A 21,445-nucleotide genomic window follows, 5' to 3' on the forward strand; every position below is an offset into this window, starting at 1 on the left:
TATTTTTTCTATAAAAGTAAAAATGCAACCAATTCCATCCAGCTGTAAACAAAGCTCGCAGGTTGTTTATTACGCAAAGAACAAAAATCCAGTGAAATATGGTCGTTTTTATATGAATCAAGCTAGAGCTTAATAGAAACATCACTATTGGGGGCATGTGGTGGTGGTGAGAATGATTTTTCAGCAGCAAACATGCATGCCATAGTCCAGATCAAAATACAAATCCTAGATCATGCACTAAGTAGAAATTCAATAGAGCTCAAATCTAGCGGCATTGCTTAGTGGTTGGAAGGCACAGAAAGTAGCACCCCATTTGGGGGGGATAGAAAAAGCTTCCCCAGTTTGAGTCTCTCTCTCTCGTAATGTGAATACAGTGGTACCTCGAGTTACATACACTTCAGGTTACATACGCTTCAGGTTACACACGCCGCAAACCCAGAAGTAGTGCTTCAGGTTAAGAACTTTGCTTCAGGATGAGAACAGAAATCGTGTGGTGGTGGCGTGGCAGAAGCGGGAGGCCACATTAGCTAAAGTGGTACCTCAAGTCCAGAACAGTTTCAGGTTAAGAACGGACCTCCAGAATGAATTAAGTTCTTAACCAGAGGTACCACTGTACAGTCTTCTCCAAGACCCACAGAAAGCAGAGGAAGCAGATAGGACAGGTACTCCAAAATAAACCCCTTTTCTGAATCGTTTGATGTACAAATCAGGTCTTGTGTACAAAAAAATAATAATGCTTTCTTCTTCATAGCCACAAATGGGATGATTGCCACACCCTGGAGAGACAGTTTACAGTAAGAACAGTTGAATGAATATATTATTGCATGTTTACAAGCACAGACCTGCAAACATTTTAACAGAATTTATTATTTCGTCTTTACATTGCGTATGTTCTGTTCCCACTGAACCAAACTCCCACAAATTTAGGGCAATCGAGACTTGGAAGCATTGTATGAAGCTAATCAATGTTATTATCTAACATCTCTCTGTTTAGATAGTTCACATAGAAGGTGGATACAGAAGGAGAATAAATTGACAGGAGGACTCCTATTGTGCTAAGTAAGACATCTGCTACACTGCAAATGCAGAAAATGACAGAACCGATTTACAAACATGTTGGTGAAATGCTGGAAACATAGGAGTCCAGAACTGCAACCAATTCTAGGCAATATCATTTGGATCGCTGAAGAATTGATGCTTTAGAATTATGGTGTTGGAGGAGACTCTTGAGAGTCCCATGGACTGCAAGAAGGTCAAACCTATCCATTCTTAAGGAAATCAGCCCTGAGTGCTCACTGGAAGGACAGATCCTGAAGCTGAGGCTCCAATATTTTGGCCACCTCATGAGAAGACTCCCTGGAAAAGACCCTGATGTTGGGAAAGATGGAGGGAACAAGGAGAAGGGGACAACAGAGGACGAGATGGTTGGACAGTGTTCTCGAAGCTACCAGCATAAGCTTGACCAAACTGCGGGAAGCAGTGGAAGACAGGAGGGCCTGGCGTGCTCTGGTCCATGGGGTCACGAAGAGTCGGACACGACTAAACAACTAAACAACAACAACAAAGAAGCAGGCACGCGAGTTTTTTGTGCATTCTAAAATAGTGATCAAGCCCACAAAACAGTGGACCCCTTTTGGATCACAATTTTTTTTGCTGAAATCAAAGGGTATGTTTTCCAAATACTGTATTACTGGACAACAGTTTGGGGTGCGCCTGGTCTTAAATGGTAAGGGAGTGTGTGATTGGGAAAAGGAGCTATTGGGGTATATAAACTGAGGAAGTTGACCCAGTTAATTTGTGGAATAAATCAGTTGTATAAACAGCATAAACCCCGGTCAAATAATCTATGCTAAAGATAGCACTTATACCACATGGTTGTATTTAATGAGTTCCAGTGCTATACTGGAGAACTTGGTACCTATCACCAAATGTGGTGGTCCTGCCCATGGGCTCACGATTTCTGGAATTGTGCATTTGGTGAAAACTAGGAGGTTATATTGGGATGCGGGTGGCACTGTGGGTTAAACCACAGAGCCTAGGACTTGCTGATCAGAAGGTCAGCGGTTCGAATCCCCGCGATGGGGTGAGCTCCCGTTGCTCTGTCCCAGCTCCTGCCAACCTAGCAGTTCGAAAGCACACCAAAAAGTGCAAGTATATAAATAGGTACCGCTCCGGCGGGAAGGTAAACGGCGTTTCCGTGCACTGCTCTGGTTTCGCCAGAAGCGGCTTAGTCATCCTGGCCACATGACCTGGAAGCTGTACGCCAGCTCCCTCGGCCAATAAAGCAAGATGAGTGCTGCAACCCCAGAGTTGGTCACAACTGGACCTAATGGTCATGGGTCCCTTTACCTTTACCTCAGGAGGTTATATAGCAGTCTGTGGACAAAAACCCACAGCTAGCCTTGATGGACCTCAACTCAACCCCAAACTCAGAAACAGATAGCAAAGCTTTTTGCTGATGACAGTTGGAATAAAAATGACTGAAGGAACTGAAGAGGGAAACTCTGGAATATTGGTGCCACCAAGTATGGTACCTAGCATTTAACAGAGAGATTAATGCAAAACTAAGGGCTCTAAAAGGATTCTCAGGACCAGGTAAGAGTTGCTAAAGGGTGGTCAGATTTTATTAGTTTTGCTAACATAAAAAGACGGCAACAGAGATTCCCCAATCACATTGGGCAAGGATCTGGAAATCATAAAATTCCACTGATCCTGATATGTATTGTTCTTGCCATGTAAATTAGTTAATGTAAACTGCTCTTTTGACAAGCTATCAGGTTTTTGTTATTATTATTAACAGCTTACTTATATGTCTGCTCAAGGTGATTGGATTAATGTTGAAGTGGGATCCGTTTGATTTTTCCTTACTTGGTTTCATTTCTTATATCTGTACAGCTACCTGTTTGCAAATATTAAAAATAACCACAAAAGGGGACAAAAGGACAAACTATGCAATGCGTATCATGCCTAGTTTGGCATCAAATTAAAAATAAGCGACCAGTTGCAATTCAAGATATTTGATTAACCCAAGTCACTAAGTCGCTTCAGACACAGTTAACATCAGTGGAATCACATAAATTTTCTATAGAAGTTGATCATTCTGTCTAGGTGAGTTAAATTTTATACCACACTTCATCTGCGGAATATGAAAATCATGCCTTTGAAGCCAAAAGCTTTTCCCGCTCTTACCAGACACACAGTGGTTGACTGCAATTTTCCACCGATCTGGAAAAGGTATTCTGCACATGTTCAGGGACACAGTTCTTTCCAGCCAGCTGCAGGTTGCTGAAAAATAAGTGGTCTTATCTGAAAAGTATTTTATGATTTTTTTGGTTTAGTAAACCACAGCTTTCACTATCATCTTTCCCAAAGACAAATTCTACCGGAGGTTCTCATTTCCAATTATGTTAAAGACAACTTTAATTACAAACAGAAGCCTGCTGAGTGGGAAAGCATTAGTTTAAAAAGGCATCATTTCAGTATTAAATTTGTTAAGCGTTTAATTAATCAGAGATTTCACTGCCAATTCCACTGATTAATTGAGCTGCCACTCAAGCTGCTGATTGTTCCAATTATGAAGCCTGTTTTACTTAAGAAAGTTGATGTTAATACAATTAAATAGAAGACTACAATGCTTGGTGCTGTGATACCTTTATAGTATGCAGCCCTCACCTTTATGGATCAATACCCCGTACCCGATGAGCCACAACTTGATGTCTGCAACCTTGCAAGTTATTCTGACAATTCCCAGCTCCCATGCTTGCATAATATAATTCTTAAAACTTTTTTTTAAAAAGAGGTCCCCATCACTTTAAAAAAACCCAGCAACCACTTATATAGAAGGCTCTGAAAACATAACATTTGACAAGAAGCTGATCATTCTCACTCACAAACTTATAGAGCAAGCAGAAACACAGATACTCTGTCCAGGCATTTTTCAGTTAGCAGAATACTGGACTTGCATACTGAACAAATTCAGTAGTCCCAGCGAGTCTTTGAAGTTCAGCTCATTATACAATTCACCATCAATAGCCTTTGGAGAAGAAGGCAACAACAATTCCATCAATGCTGCTGGAATTGTGTTTTGTGGCAAACAAAAAAAGCACCCCCTCTCTCTTTCCTCTTCACCTACGAAGATCCTACTGTTTCTTGAACTCTTTGTGAGCTGCCCAGAGAACTTATTTTATGGGGCAGCTATAAAATAAATAAATGAAGTAAGAAAACATCTTGCCTGGTGAGGTCCGAGGAGCTCAAAAGCTTCTTCACAACATTCTGGCACTGTAATTCTAATAAATGTATTGGGATATTGTTCCTCGGGGCTTCGCCCCCCCCCCTATTGACCAATGCATGGGTGGCACTGTGGGTTAAACCACAGAGCCTAGGACTTGCCGATCAGAAGGTCGGCGGTTCAAATCCCCGTGACGGAGTGAGCTCCCGTTGCTCGGTCCCTGCTCCTGCCAACCTAGCAGTTCGAAAGCACGCTAGTGAAAGTAGATAAATAGGTACCGCTCCGGCAGGAAGGTAAACAGCGTTTCCGTGCGCTGCTCTGGTTCGCCAGAAGCGGCTTAGTCATACTGGCCACATGACCCGGAAACTGTACGCCGGCTTCCTTGGCCAATAAAGCGAGATGAGCGCCGAAACCCCAGAGTAATCTGCAACTGGACCTAATGGTCACGAGTCCCTTTACCTTTTATTGACCAACTCACCTTCCTTTAACTCACCATGAATGATTCCCTCGTTCTCTTAGCATGGCAATGACACCCAACTGTGAGGTGCCAGAACTGAGTTCCGGTGAATTCCGGCTGCAAAAAAAAGTATTAGGTTGAAGGGTTTGGATTTTCAGCATGGGGGAATATTTTGGGATAAGCGAAGCCTGTAGAGAAGAGATGGCCTCCACATGAACCGGGATAAGAACCAGACTGTTTGTTCTTCAAATCAACACGGTGGCCAAGTAGCTTTTTTAACTGATTATGGGTAGGGGGGGAAGTTGACAGGATTTGAGGAGGGTCCAGTTCAGAACCAACCTCCCCCCTTGGGATGAATATGGGGGAGAAATGATGAAAAAATAAATAAGAGAGGTGTAGAATTAGGCATTGAGAGTAAAGGGGCACAGGATAACGATTCAGAGAGCCAAAGACATTGGAAAAGAGACAGTGTATACAAGGGTTTCTATGCTAATGCTAGAAGTCTCTTGAGCCAAGATGGGTGCAGTGCTTTGTCTTAAGAGAACAGCACTGAAATATTAAACATAACTGGACATAACTAGAACAGAGAGAACCAGTGGGACAGTGTTATCTTTGGATATAAACGGTAAAGGAGACAGGGAAGAATGTGCTGTCCATCGATACATCAAAGAGAGCACTCTGTCCTGTAAGCTAAAAATCCCCAAAGGGGTGGTCTCCTCCACAGAATCGTTGTGGGTGGTGACCCTGGGCTCTGAGTGATTTGGTATTGGGTACACGCTATTGTTCCCCTGATCAAAATACTCAGAGAGATCTTAAGACAAATGAAATCAAGGAAGCAGCCCAAAGAGAAAATGTTGCAATGACGGGTGATTTCAATGGCCCTCACATGGGCTCGCTAGACGTTGTCTTCCAGTCATGACAAAGAGGTAAAATTTCAGGAGGACTGGATATTGTTTATTGAATAAATGAAAAAGTACTATAAGCAAACAATCCACCTAGCAGGATGGTAAGATTTTCAGCAGTGTAAGAAGTAACTAAAGTTTATAAAAATAGTTACTACGATAGACAGGGTGAACCAAGGAAATGTGAGAGGAGATTAAGGGAACCATGGAAGGAGAGGAGAGGAAGTCGGCTAAGGAATGTGTTGTTTTACTCTTGGAAATCTTAAATTGCAACCTCTTTTTTATTTCAGAGGTTCTTTTCTTATTGTATTATTTTTGTCCATATTTAGTTGACATGGAATTATATCAGAAACGCAATTAATTTTTTTTAAAAAAAAGAGGCATAATTTATAGGTACCTTGCACAGCTAAAAAGGTAAAGGACCCCTGGACAGTTAAGTCCAGTCAAAGGCAACTATGGGGTTGCGGCACTCATCTCGCTTTCAGGCCAAGGGAGCTGACGTTTGTCCACAGCTAGCTTTCCGGGTCATGTGGCCAGCAGGACTAAACTGCTTCTGGCGCAACGGGACACCATGACGGAAACCAGAGCGCACGGAAATGCCGTTTACCTTCCCGCCGCAGCGGTACCTATTTATCTACTTGCACTGGTGTGCTTTCAAACTGCTAGGTTGGCAGGAGCTGGGACAGAGCAATGGGAGCTCACCCCGTAGTGGGGATTCAAACTGCCTACCTTCTGATTGGCAAGCCCAAGAGGCTCAGTGGTTTAGACCACAGCGCCACCCGCATCCCATGTACCTTACACAATTGTGCTTTGAAACAGTTGGCCATGGAACAGACCCAGAGGGTTGGTAACCCTGGATATTAATCTTGAGAAGCAACTAGGACTTGGTGCAAGATATAAGCTGAAGAAATTGGGAATATGGACCAAGTGCTATTAAATTAAATGGTATTAAATTTAATAAAATTAAATGGACCAAGTAAATTGTCAGTTGCCAAGAAAATGAAACATGGTTGCATGTGACTTCGAAAGAAGTAGCCTCTCAAAAATGGGGAGAACTGGTAAAAAGTTGAAAGGCAGTGTCAAGATGGTCAAATCACTCCAAAATGCTTTGGAGTTGTTTAAAAACACAATGTAGAAAGCTCAGCTGGAGTGTATACCACAAATCAGGGCCAAGAGGATGTCAGCGTGATTTATGAAAGCTATTAGAGGCAAGAAGTCTTCCTTCAAGAAATGGAAGTCATGTGCAAATGCGAAGAAAATGGAACACAAACTTGGTCAAAAGGAATGCAAGCAGACAATAAGCGATGCTAAGAAAGAATTTTCTAAAAGCACAATGCGCCCCTTGAAGAACGGCAGCAACAAAATATTTAAATATATTAGTGGCAGGGGATCAGCTAGACGTGGTTGGACCCTTGGAAGACAAATGAGTCTAATACTATGCTAAAGGAGAATGAAAAGATTGCAGAAAAGCTGAATGAAATATATATATATATATTTGCTTCAGAGAGGAAGAGGGCATATTCCTGAGACTGAACTAACTTTTGCTGGAAGGCAGTTTGAGGAACTGAGGCAAATAGTGATGAGAGACCAAGTACTTGGTCTAATAGGGAAAATAAAAACCAACAAAACAAAATGGCAGGCCCAAATGGCATCTATCTGAGGATTAGACAAATTCATGGCATTAAAGCCTACCAGTGGCTACTAGTCATGATTCCTGTGTTCTGCCTTTTATCCTTACCTGTTCAGGTTGCACCTTCCAAATTAACCACATGCACATTTCAGGAGATTAGTGGGGGAATTCAAGAAATACATCTTTAAAAGATCTATAACCCCCTGCTTTTGTTTTTTGTAGGTAAAATAAAGACACACACACTGAAGGGGCAAATGGATATTTGGGGTTGCTGCTCCTATTACAAAGTCTTCAACGCATTCTGAAGTGCATCCTGCATGGAGCCAAAGTGAAATTTTATGCAAAAGGGGGAAAAAATAGTTGCAACTTAATTCAGCTCCAAGTAGGACTGGTTTATAATCTCTGCACAGCCAAAAACATCAAAATTACAATATGAACTAGAGCAAGGGAGATCTATGCAGATGTAGATCTGGTGTTCAAGCATGGGATTATTGAAATTATAAGTCATAGAATCATAGAATCATAGAGTTGGAATAGACCACAAGGGCCATCGAGTCCAACCCCCTGCCAAGCAGGAAACACCATCAGAGCACTCCTGACATATGGTTGTCAAGCCTCTGCTTAAAGACCTCCAAAGAAGGAGACTCCACCACACTCCTTGGCAGCAAATTCCACTGTCGAACAGCTCTTACTGTCAGGAAGTTCTTCCTAATGTTTAGGTGGAATCTTCTTTCTTGTACTTTGGATCCATTGCTCCGTGTCCGCTTCTCTGGAGCAGCAGAAAACAACCTTTCTCCCTCCTCTATGTGACATCCTTTTATGTATTTAAACATGGCTATCATATCACCCCTTAACCTCCTCTTCTCCAGGCTAAACATGCCCAGCTCCCTTAGCCGTTCCTCATAAGGCATCGTTTCCAGACCTTTGACCATTTTGGTTGCCCTCCTCTGGACACATTCCAGTTTGTCAGTGTCCTTCTTGAACTGTAGTGCCCAGAACTGGACACAGTACTCCAGGTGAGGTCTGACCAGAGCAGAATACAGTGGCACTATTACTTCCCTTGATCTAGATGCTATACTCCTATTGATGCAGCCCAGAATTGCATTGGCTTTTTTAGCTGCCGCGTCACACTGTTGGCTCATGTCAAGTTTGTGGTCAACCAAGACTCCTAGATCCTTTTCACATGTACTGCTCTCAAGCCAGGTGTCACCCATCTTGTATTTGTGCCTCTCATTTTTTTTGCCCAAGTGCAATACTTTACATTTCTCCCTGTTAAAGTTCATCTTGTTTGTTTTGGCCCAGTTCTCTAATCTGTCAAGGTCGTTTTGAAGTGTGATCCTGTCCTCTGGGGTGTTAGCCACCCCTCCCAGTTTGGTGTCATCTGCAAATTTGATCAGGATGCCCTTGAGTCCATCATCCAAGTCGTTGATAAAGATGTTGAATAAGACCGGGCCCAAGACAGAACCCTGTGGCACCCCACTAGTCACGCTTCTCCAGGATGAAGAGGAACCATTGATGAGCACCCTTTGGGTCCGGTCAGTCAGCCAGTTACAAATCCACTGAGTGGTAGCATAGTCAAGACCGCATTTTACCAGCTTCTTTACAAGAATATCATGGGGCACCTTGTCAAATGCCTTGCTGAAATCAAGGTAGGCTACATCCACTGCATTCCCTTCATCTACCAGGCTTGTAATTCTGTCAAAAAACGAGATCAGGTTAGTTTGACATGACTTTATTTTTCAGAAATCCATGCTGACTATCGGTGATCACAGCATTCCTTTCTAGGTGCTCACAGATTGTTTGCTTAATGATCTGCTCCAGAATCTTCCACTGAAATCAAACAATGCAAAGATAGTCTATAGCAACCATGCCTAGTCCCCAGTGATAGTTTCATCCTCCGTAAATGTGTAACCTCTTTTAAAACCATTCAAGTTGGTAGACATCACCTCATCTTATGGAAGCTAATGCCACTGTTTTAATTTTGCCTTTGTGTTCTCCTGAATTTCCTAGCATCCGGCTTCTTTATATGCCCCCAAGCAAACATAGTACAGTGGACGCCTGGGTTGTGAACATGATCCGTGCAGGATGCACGTTTGCAACCCGCAGCTGTGCGTCTGTGCACGCATGGGTTGCGATTCAGCGCTTCTGCGCATGCACAAAGTGTGATTTAGCGCTTCTGCACATGCGCAACCACTGAAACATGGAAGTAACCTGTTCCAGTACTTCCGGGTTTTGGCGGTCCGTAACCTGAAAAAACGTAACCTGAAGCTTCTGTAACCCGAGGTATGACTGTACTTAGAAGTGAGAAGTTGCGCAAAAGACTCCTGTCCCCAACTGCAATGTGAGATGTGGGTCTCATGCACGTCAGCTGAAAGGGGATCAGACAGTCCCAGGTGATATTGAAACGCACAAATCTCAATGTAAGAAAATGCACACATCACCACTGTAGAACATGGGGAAAGTAATAATAGCCCTTGTCACTTGTACTGTGTCTTTTTCATTGTTCCCACATAATATATGGACAGCCTCCAGGATCAGAACTTAGTGGTCCGATATGAAAACGAACGAAGTTCTACCGCAAATGCCCTTCTCAATCCAAAGCAATAACTTGAGAACTACTTGAAATTCCAACTGTCATTATTTTATTACTGTTTTGGCTACATTCTCTACAATTTCAGCAGCATCTTGAAGAGACAGTTAATGTATCCTTATGTACAATGAAAACAAAATGGCTTGCAACATCAGAAACAAGAGCCACAGTTTAACTGTACAATATTAAATGGGGGGGAAAAAAACCTTGTGGTAATACAGCCTTCCTTTCTGCAACATGGACAAAGTTACGTACAGGTAATTCAGCATTATGAATGTGACAGTAAAAGGAATCTTGTATGGGAGAGATACTGCATTCTGAAAAAAAGATTCTACCGTACAAGGCAGTTAGAAAATGTTTCACATTTTAAAATATCTGTACAGGCCACAAGAAACATCTCTTTAGAGGAACATCTTCCCACCTTGTAGACAGAATTTCCAGAAACCGTGAATAACCATAAACAACTTCTACATCTATTATCAACGTGCTCCAGCTCAAGAAACTGACTTGAACTGCACTGTATAGTTCCAACACAGATCAGTTTTACATGCCTTGATTGTTAATGAATTATCTACTTTTCAGTCTCTCTAGGACGTACAGTTGACTTGCACCTTAAGGAGGTCATTTGATTTATTTTATTTTTATTTTTTGCAAAAGCAAAAGCAACATCATTTAGCAGCAATTAAAAGCGCCTTCAATGAGACTTAAAAAAAATACAATATCCAATTAGAAAAGCCATACTTTAAACATTTGTACAGGAATAAGTTGCTGAAATTTTTTTAAACTGAAAATATGACCTCTGTACAACAATTTACAATACAGTTAGAAGGGAATTTTGTCATTATCCTGCATAGAAACATTGAATATGACCTGTTTGCTTTTGGTTACATACATGGCCTTTGTAGATCCCTCTTCAAAAGCCTGGGCAGCGGATATCAGTTGACAAGTCCGCTAAGTATCAAAATGCCATTTAAATAATTGAACTAGTTTCCAAACTAGCTTTTGCTACCTTACTTAAAATGCTATTTTTATCCCTTTGGAAATACAGTCATTCAACCAACGTAACAGTTATTTTAAAGATTTCTCCCCAGCCCCCAGAATACTAAATCACTTCTATCCAAAGAAATTAACAATACACAGCTGTGTCTCTCATTTTTACTTTGGTTTTTGAAACGTTGACTTCTTGGGAAGAAAGATTCTTTATTTAGCTTTTTTGTCCAGGCACTGTGCTGTTCTTCCGTGCTTCATTCATTTTCTTCTTTATTCAAATAATGAAAAACTACCCTTAATAGAGCTCTCCAGTATCAACCAAAAGTGTTGTTAAGTATTAAAAAGGCTATTTACAGTGTTCCCCTCCGGGCAACCTGAAATCACGCATTTTCTTCAGTCTTAAAAACACAGTACATCTGCTTGGAGGCAACAGGTAATGCTGTCCTTCAATGTTTCCAATATGAGAGTCTGAAATGAAGATACCCTTCACAGACCATGATCCAGTCCAATCATAGAAATGACATTTGTAGAAGAGCCACAGTCTGAACACCCCATTTGTTCAACTTGTGTCAAAACACTAATCCAACGCTTTCAGATGAAAGTCCGCTGCAGCAAAACTACATGACGATATCATGCAAGCCTTCCATGTTTAAGAAGCTTCAGTAGGGGATAATGCTGGATATTGGCGGCGTGGGAGATGCTGCCAGTCCAGTCATATGCAAGTTTCCTGAAGAATTTGATCTTCTCATGTGCGGGAGTAGGTAAGCATCATTAGCTAGCTGATGAACATCGAACCGGTCCTCCTTACGGTATGCCAAGCAACGTCTGATAAATGCCTGCGGAAAGAGGGGGGGGGGGGGAATTATTGAGCAAATTCTCTTAACAGTAAACGAGGTCTGAATCACCTCTTCTGGTGAGGGTTCTGAGTTCTTTAAGGTGCTAAAAATATAAGTGAAAGTTGTTAAGGGGGCTTTTGATTCAACATGGAGATGCGCTCATCATCTGATACCCACTAACACCACAGAGTGAACCAGCATAGTCAGAAGGATGAGCTAAAAGTTTCTGATTTAATTCAGATTTTAGCTCGTGCAGAATTTGCACAAGACGTTCTCAGTTTGAACCTCCACCCTGTGCCACTCAAATTCTTGTTTAATCTGCAAAGATGTGGGCACTGAGACAATATGTGAATGCTTAGAGATGTTAATTTATACACTCTTTTCTCCCAAACTTTTATTACATAAAGACAGCGTGACCATAAATGAACTGTCCAATGATATTTGGAAATGTACGCAGCCACTGTGAACTGCAGACATTTCTGAACAGTCAAATTAAAAGAGTAAAGTTAGCACTAAACTGAAAGTGCTACTGTTCCAGCTTCCAACAGAATTCTTGCTTTGTTCACTAAGCGCCCAGCTTTGAAAAGGGAGATAAAAATTCTGTTGCTGAACCTTACTTATATTATATTTGCAAATTTAATAATTAAACCTTTCTGCCAGCCCCTCCCTGCTTGTCTGTTCTACATCTTTAACCCATAACATTTGGGAGGGGAGACTGCAGATTACTTGCCAAACTAAGCAGAAATAAAGTTTCATGAAAACATCAATAAAAATAGGAGTTTTTAAATGTTATACAAAAATAAACCTTTAGAAATGGGACTGGTGGTTTACCAGGCCTGGAATTTGGGAGAATCTGAAAGCTGGTACAGAATCACAGATATTTTTTTTTAAGCAAGTTTCTGATCTCATGATGGCAGGTGTGTTAATATGCAGGCATTCTATGCAAAAGGCCCCACCTTCTAAGGGGTCGAGAGCTCAGGCCTTGAAAGTTGCTCCTCCATATATTTCAATGTCTGCTCCGAATCATACATCGGTAGCATCCTTCGCTAACACATACGGGCAAAAGATTAGCAATTACGATTTCCCTTGTGAAATGCATGGGATATAATTTTCAGACGCTAAAAATAAAACCCCCGAAAGGCATGACAGCAGGAGTCAGAGGTAAGTCCAAATGAGTAAACTGGCATTATCCATTTATCACACGCGTGTCTATCTGTCTCCTAAGCAGAGGGTGTTGTGGGAGGGTGCCAAGCACAAAGAGTTCCAGCTTCTTGACAGGTGGCTGTGCTAACCATCAGATTAAAAGCATACAAGATTAATTCAAAGGACAGGCTCCATGAATGGTTAGTAGCCTTAGCAGTAAAGAACAGAATCTCCATGTTGAGGAGGTAGTCCTCCAATTTACCAAATGCCAGCCAAACTGCAGGTGGCGGTGGTCTCTTTCTGTCTTATTTTCGAGTTTCTTTAGGGAATCTGGTTGACAATCTCTTTTCTACAGCTGCCTCTCCTTGCCACAAATTGCTACTGAAGGTCCGAGAACCCAGTGGAATGGCGTCCGATCCAGCAAAAGAGGGCCAAGGCCAGAATTGAAAACCAGAATGTTCCTGTGCACAGATGGGGCTCTTTAGATCCCAGCTGGAGGACTGGATCAGATGTCACCGGATCTCCCATTTAGCAAGGTAATTTTTGACACACAATTATAATCTACATGCAATGCTTCTTTTTTGGAATCAAGAGAAAAATGCAAGATTTATATTTGCATTATTTAAGTAAACTAATAACTGGGATGGGGAGAGAATCACTCCCATAATTAAGTACTCAATGTGCATAAATTGGAGCATGGGACTTGTTGAGAGAGTTTCTGGTGCAGAATGTTCATTTACTGAGATCCTCTGCATTCACATCACGTTTTGTGCTAATGAAATCTCAAATTTTGCATTCAGAATCTATCACGGGAACTTAAACGATGGTTCTAAGGTGGTCATTGCAGTTTTGCTAGTTCACAATGACAAATGCACACTAAAATTTGATGGCATTAATGACAACAGCGTATGGGAAACTGATTCAAAGCACTTTTGGCCTCTCTAGAAGGAGAAGCACTAACAAATGCTAAAGGATGAAATTAATTGTTTCATCCGCTTAGTCCTGCTGGAATATCAAAACTGATTTCAGAAATAGTCGAGAAACTTTAAATATTTACTATTTAAATATTTGTCTGTTTTCATGGGTAATTAGTAAATTTAGTTACGATTACTCCAAAAAAAATTCCAGAATATGTATGAGAGTCTGAGAGCAAGATTTTCAGGAAAATATTACTTTTAGTATCTTACATTTTATAGTATGACCAATTTAATATATACGCAATGCAAATGATACTTTGTATTTACTTTCAAATTTATTTATTGACATGCATGAATTGAAATATGGTGTGCTATTTTAAAAAAAACAACCTTAACACAAATTTTGTTACAATTTGCCTCAAAGTTATCTCTTGACCTTAACCCTGAAGCAAAATCCATCTCGAGGTTGATTACATCATATTCTAGCAGAATGTATACCTTAAGTCCATGAATATTACCTTGGCTTCATTGCTCACAACAGGCTTCACTGGGAACTGTACTTCAGTGGCTTTTAATATTGTATTTTCTTGAAGTATATCTTGTTGGGACTGGTTATGACCAAATGGCTGGAGAAAGGAAAAAGTTCAGACAGTGATTGCTAAATGTCCAAATATCAGTAAAAGAAATCAGCAACATCACCTTTTTTATTCTAAAATTATTCCACTTAAAAAGAAGCTCTCCCTGTTGGGAAAGGGCAAATGGAGGAGGCTGAAGAACCATACCTACTTCCAGAAATGGTTTTTTCCCCCTTCAAAAAGACCACGTTGAAGATGTACTGAAATGCACTAGAAAACTTTACGTTTAAGGGTTTGTTTTTACCTTTCGACCATATAGACACTGGAAAAAGATTACTCCAACTGACCACACATCCACTTTGTTAGAAATTTTGGGTGGCTCTTTGCCCACAACAAAGCACTCTGGAGGCAAATACCTGATAGAAAAATAGAAACTCAGTCACTGAAAACAGACACATTAAGAACATTCCCTTTCCAGAAGTTTGCTGATTTTTTGGAAGTATTTATGAGAGATACAGATTGCCAAGAATCTAGTGGCTTTCTCACATGCTTCTATTTGTTCCAGGATTATTATTATTTTTTATAGATTTACGTGGTATTGGTCAATTCACACGATAACCTGTTTGTTAAGTTAAGCTCATGGACTCCCTTCACTTATGCACTCTGATTTTCAAACATTTCCCAGTTAGGGCAAAACATTGTTTGCTGTTACATCTCAACTGACAAGCTATGATTTGTGTCTTCTCTACAAACCAAGATTGGAACCCCACTTCAAACAGTGGCTTCCAATTCTGGTCTGGATAGCAAGCACAAATCACAGTTTGCCACTTTAGGTGAAACAGATTATGGTATGCCAAACCAGGAAGTTATGGAAGAAAATAAAAAAGAGTGAGGAGCCTGAATTTTGGACCAGATGTGGTTTGAACTGTAGTGTGGTTTAAGCTGCCTTGAAAGCAGACAGGTTAGAAATTCCTAAACACATATAAGCAAACATATGCTACCCAATAAACAGAAATAATTCATTCACTATAATCTACATTGGAGAGAAGCTGTTAATAATAAAGTACATAACAATTCCCATATTTCTAGTAGAAACCTTAACTACTGTACCAGATATTTTTTTAAAAACCCTACGTTTCTGCCACTATCCCCTTCTTCCATCAGTGACCAATACTGTATGTTAAACTACACCAAGTTTGCACTAAATGAAGGTGATCATTCCTCAGCTAGAAACCAGACAATAAAACCTTGATGATAATAATTAATAAAAGAACTGAAGATTAAAGAACTACTAATCTCCATGCATTAGAGAAGATTAATTCTGTAGAAGGAATTCAACACAGCGCTACAGCAATTGTTCCAGCAGTACAAACATTTCAGCTCGCCAGGCAGAACTATCCTCCCTGCTCCCCTTAGGATTCTCCTGACCCCACAAATGCAATTTTTTGGGACTTGGGTGGAAAGTCCCATTACACTAGCAGAAGCCATTGTGCGGGCTTTTTCACTAGTGGGACTCAAGGGTTGAATCCAGACTTCTACCCTCAGGTTATAAGCTCAAATAGCCACCGACAGTACATTCTTTCCATCAACTACAGTGGTGCCTCGCAAGACGAAATTAATTTGTTTTGCGAGTATTTTCGTCTTGTGAATTTTTTCATCTTGTGAAGCACCACTGTGCATTGACGGCTTCCCATAGGAATGCATTGACAGTTTTAAGAAAAAGGCGCAAGACGTTTTCGTTTTGCGAAGCAAGCCCATAGGGAAATTCGTCTTGCGAAGCAACTCAAAAAACGAAAAACTCTTTCGTCTTGCGAGTTTTTCGTCTTGCGAGGCTTTCGTCTTGCGGGGTACCACTGTACATCCTTCGGCGGAGGTTTACAAACAGTTCTCACACAAGTAAGAAATACATTTGCCAAATGGGAAACAATAATATTACCAGTAAGTCCCAGCCCCTTGTGAAGTTAAGTCCATCCCATCCACACCATAGCTATCGTCATCCATTATTTTAGACAGCCCAAAGTCCGTAATTTTTATTTCTCCACATGCTGTTCCATCTACCAAAAGGATGTTTCCTATCAAGAGGGAGAGAGTTTGTTAAAATAACCAAGTCTACCCCCAGCAGTGGTTCACAATTTTTCCATTGTGTTTAAATGAAGACATTATAGAACAGAAACACCAAGTTGTAGGCACATCTATGGTTCATTCATTTATTATTATATATTTCCTCCAAGGGGCTCAAGGGGCTGCGTATGGTTCCGTCTTCCTCATATATTCACAGAACTGCTCCATCCTGTGAGCAGAGGCAGTTGTGTCTCAACAATCTCTTGGAGAATTTGAGCCATGGATTTTCAAAGGACAGCTACAGTTTGGTTAAAGTTAATTCTTCCCAAGTTTTCATAATACAGTCGTACCTTGGAAGTTGAAAGGAATCCGTTCCAGAAGTCCATTTGACTTCCAAAACATTTGGAAACCAAAACACGGCTTCTGATTGGCTGCAGGAAGCTCCTGCAGCCAATCAGAAGCCGCGGAAGCCCCGTCGGACGTTCGGGTTCCAAAGAACATTCACAAACCGGAACACTCACTTCCAGTTTGTGGAATTTGGCAGCCAAAATGTCTGAGTACCAAGGCGTTCTGGATCCAAGGTATGACTGTACTGTGCTAACTCTGCATCATGTAGATGCGTCAGATCTTTGTGTGTTTACTGCAATGCTGGCTCTTTCAGTATTTTCCCAGTACTATGCCATTTGCCTTAGCTAAGCTTGGACTTCGGAAGATGCCTGAACGCTTTTTCATTTACTGCATAAAAAAAAAAAATGTATTAGGTAGTGATCTACACAAGAACAAAAGACTCAAAAACTGTGTGAAAGAGGCATGTGTGCAGTATTTATTTACCTGCATATTCAAATGAAAAATACCTAATTTACTATACTTCTGGTTTACTGAAGGCAAATCATGCATGTGTTGTTTTGCAGCTCATTATAAAGATTGTGAGGTCAAGCGCATGGCACATGGAGCTAAACGCTGCAGATATAAAACTGTACACATATCAAATATATACTTCAAGCCACATTCAAAGATGATGTTTTATTGCTACTTCAATCCATTTCTAATTATAATTAAGCACACACAGTGGCTTAAGATACAAGAAAATCCTATTGAAGCCAAATTCATACAGAATATGGAAGACATCCATCGAAATAGCTCAGTGTAGAAGCCAAAACATTAAGTAGTGGGGTGAGGGGGCAGAGTGTGCAAATTTGCCTTCAAAGCAAACAGCAGAAAAGAGAGAATAGGTGTGTGAGGCTAGAAAAAAGAAGAGTGTGATTAAACGATTAAATTTAGTGATAAAACTAAATTCACATTTTTGTTAAGGATTAAAGACAACAGAGATTAAAAGAGACACCTCTCCTGTATTCCAAGCACTCATACCATAAAAGAAAATCAAGGCCAATGTGAGATGGGTTTAATAAAGAAAGACAGAGGCAGGCACTACACTAGTTAAGAATTAAGAAAAGAATGTGTTTTAGAGATATAATATACAATGTATGATGTTTGATTCCCCCCCCCCCCCAATTCTTATTTACCTGGTTTAAGATCATAGTGTATTATAGGTGGCTTAATCTCATTGAGATATCGCAGTGCATTTACTATTTGCATTACAATGGACCTAGCTTCTTTTTCTGTCATTAGTTTATGTTGCTTGAGATAGAAATCTAAATCGTTGCCTTCACAATATTCTAATACTGTACAAAACCTAGAAAGGGAAAAAATAAAAGTTAGATAAGGAAACAAAGGCTATTTAATTAGTCAAGCATACAATGGAAATATGAACATCATTTCTTTGCATTAGTTGCACATCTTCACTTAACTTTTATTTATAGTTTTCATTTGTATACATTTCAATAGTTTTACAAACATTGTAACGTTTCAAACAATTCGACTTCCTTCCTCCTCTTTCTGCAGTTCCTTCAATTTCTTTTATCATTTCCTGCATATCCTAAATTAACTTATCCTTCTATTTATTTCTTTTAATTCTATATTCTTTTTAAAACAGCAGGTTATTACAATAATCCTGCCAATGTCTTTATCTGTTTCCAATTGTCTGTAAATATTCAATAAACCATGTCCATTCTTTTATAAAAAGTTTGTTATCTTGATTTCTTAATTCTTCCAGTAAGTTTTGCTTTCCTCTTGGGAATTACAGGGGTTTAACTACCTAAACAGCATAGAAAGATATTTATGTATGCAACAACAGCCACAAGAATGTTACTTGCCCAGAAATGGAAAAAAGAAGAGGTCCCAATGAGAGAAGAATAGATACAAAAACTTTTTGGAATATAAACAAATGGAGAAATCACATTTTCACTTTACAAAAGAAACAGGAACAATCTACAATGGTACCTTGGTTGTCGAACTTAATCATTTCTTCGAAAACCAAGGCGCTTCCTGCACTCAATTGGAAGCCGCGGAAGCAGAGTTGGACATTCGGCTTCCGAAAAACGTTCACAAACTGGAACACTGACTTCCGGGTTTGCGGCGTTTGGGAGCCAAGCCGTTTGACAACCAAGGTACCACTGTACTTGAACAATCAATGCCACAGCATTCAGAACATCATACTAGAGAAAATACTGAGCCACTGAGGCCAAACACCATGAAATTTAAATCATACTTATGTCCAACCAACGATGTTCCTGAAGGGTGGTCTTAATTTCTAACTGGTGTGTGTGTGTGAGTGAGAGTGAGAGAGAGAGTGAGAGTGAGAGAGAGAGAGAGAGAGAGAGAGAGAGAGAGAGAGACTTACTGTCAGAGCTGGCTCCGGGTCCCAGCTCACCAAGGACCAACGCTAGCCGGTAGTACAGTATCAAAGTCTTTATTGAAGAATAGTCTCCATTTACAAATCTCAGCGTCCCAGCTCTACGTCTGAGCTTTAGACCGGCGAAGCTCTATCTGGATCTCCGCCCCCTGTGCACCAGCTTAAAACTCTAATCTTACTCCACCTCCTCCTTCTCTCTCTCTTCCTCTGGGTCTTACTACCCCCCGGGGTCTCTTCCCTCCTGGACTCTTCTGACGCAGAGCTGGACCCCTCTGACTCCTCCCCCTCTCTTCGGCGTGCTTTAGGACCTGGCTCTCTACCCGGGCTGCCCACCTTGCCGCCCTCCTGTACATTTGAACTTGGCGCGCGCGCGCGTTTAACTTTCCTGATGACCGTTTCCTCGCTCCCTGACGAGGGTGTGGCCACCCCTGCTTCACGCTCTCCCTCTGCCTGCGCGCTCCCTGATCCCGATGCCTTGGACTCCTCCCCCCTACTGCACTCTGGGGGGGAAGCTGGTCCGGATTTCCAGCTGTTACTCTCTGAGTCCCCTCTGGCCCCTTCTTCCCGAGGTGTCCCCCTTGCCCTGACCATGGGGGCCCCTTTCTGTGAATCCTCCGAGTCACTGGAGAGACTCAGAGACCTCGGACTACTGTCGCCGCTGACATTTCCTTCCGACTCCTCCCCCTCGCTCTCCGTTTCTTCCCTCTCCTGTGACTCTGCTCCTGAACCCCTGACATCCATCCCCCCCTCGAAGCCCCCCCTTCCCCCCTCCCCTTCCTCCGGCGGGGGTGCTGGGTGCTCCGTCGTTGTGGGGGTGAATGGTGGATACAGTTCGTCCCCCGTGGCGTGCATCCAGTTAGAGAAATCCGGCTCGTCCTCCATGTCTTCGCCGACCTCGTTCTCCTCTGCTTCCATCTCCGTGCCGCCATGCTCGAACCCAACGTCCTCCCCCATCACGTCCATGTCCCTCTCACCCTCGTTCCCCTCTGGGTCCGTTCCCTGCCAAGGGCCCCTCAGCCACCTCTCCTCTCCTCGATTGTCCCACCAAAACGAGCGGTCTGAGGCAAACCCCGAGGGCGAGCCCTCCGGTGAACGTGTTTCTAATGCTGGTTCTTCGTCCGATGTGAATCCCTGGAACGTGCTGGTAGAAAGCGTGGGTGTGAAAAGCCAGTCGTCGAAATACTCGGCTGGCATGGGCCTGTGTGGGAACAAGGCATGAAACTCCTCTTTGAGGAGAGGCTCGTCCAGGGCATAGTCCGGCACCCAACTGTTGGCGCTGGCCGGGGTACCTTCCCTTGCGAGAAAATATTCTACTCCCTCCTCCCCCCATCTCGAGTCCAAAATCTCTGTGACCTGGTTGATGGGTTCTCTTCTTGGCGACTCCCTCCTTGGGGGGGCCTCCCTATACGGGTCTGGTGCCGTGCCCTGCGCCTGAAATCGGTGAGGTGCTTTGTAGGGCGTGAGCACCGACCTATGGAATACTGGGTGCATTCTGGATCCTTCCGGAAGTGTCAACCGGAAGGCCACCGGATTGATCTGTGCTTCAACTCGGTAAGGTCCTAGTTGCTTATGTCCGAGTTTCTTCTTAGCTAAAGATCTGGTCGGCACTGCGTGGGCCGCTAACCACACCCAGTCTCCCACCTGTATGTCTTCACCAACCCTCCTGTGCTTGTCAGCTTGCAGTTTGTATGCGTGCTTTGCAAGCTCTAATTGCCTCCTAAGCTGATCGTGGACTTCCTGCAATTCCGCCGCCAAGACTTCCGCTGCCTGTGGCTCCCCCTCCCCCAGTTTCTCTAATCCCGGGAAGGTTCTGGGATGCCTCCCGTTGTTGGCGAAGAACGGCGTCACCCCTGTGGACACGTGCTTCGTGTTGTTGTAAGCGAACTCAGCGAGCGGCAGGTAGTCCACCCATGTCGTCGGCTGTTGATTTGCATAGCATCTCAGGTACTGCTGCATGATGGCGTTGACGCGCTCCGCTTGTCCGTTGGTCTGCGGGTGTCTCGCCGACGCTAGGTTGATCTTGACGTTCAGGAAACCCATCAGCTTCTGCCAGAAGCTCGAAATGAACTGGCGCCCCCTGTCGGACAAGATAGACCGTGGCAGTCCGTGCACCCTGAAGACGTGGTCTATGAACAGTTTGGCGGTCTGTTCTGCCGTGGCCACCTTCGCGCACGGAATGAAGTGGGCCATTTTAGTGAACATGTCCACCACCACTAGCACTGCCGTTTTACCCCTCGAGCTGGGTAAATCCGTGACAAAGTCCAGTGCCACCCTCTCCCACGGTTCGCTCGGGGTCTGCAGCGGTTCGAGCAGTCCTGCCGGAGGTTTGTGCACTGACTTGGCCCTTTGGCAAGTGTCGCACCT

The 21,445-nt window shown here is 42.5% G+C and overlaps 1 protein-coding gene across 6 annotated transcripts in view; it reads right to left on the bottom strand.

Moving 5' to 3' along the window:
• Positions 1–9,836: 9,836 nt before the first annotated feature.
• TLK1 (tousled like kinase 1) overlaps positions 9,837–21,445 on the bottom strand; it is a 71,998-nt gene continuing 60,389 nt past the window's right edge. For all 6 annotated transcript variants that reach the window (XM_083408204.1, XM_083408207.1, XM_083408206.1 and 3 more), the window contains 5 exons: positions 17,853–18,022; positions 16,205–16,340; positions 14,573–14,684; positions 14,212–14,319; positions 9,837–11,633 (listed from right to left, as the gene is read on the bottom strand). In XM_083408204.1, coding sequence (XP_083264330.1) covers positions 11,457–11,633; positions 14,212–14,319; positions 14,573–14,684; positions 16,205–16,340; positions 17,853–18,022 — 703 coding nt within the window. In that variant the 3' untranslated portion in view covers positions 9,837–11,456. The remainder of the gene's footprint in view (positions 11,634–14,211; positions 14,320–14,572; positions 14,685–16,204; positions 16,341–17,852; positions 18,023–21,445) is intronic.

The sequence above is a fragment of the Podarcis tiliguerta genome (genome assembly GCF_965153285.1).
Source record: "Podarcis tiliguerta genome assembly, chromosome: 1".
NCBI lineage: Eukaryota > Metazoa > Chordata > Lepidosauria > Squamata > Lacertidae > Podarcis > Podarcis tiliguerta.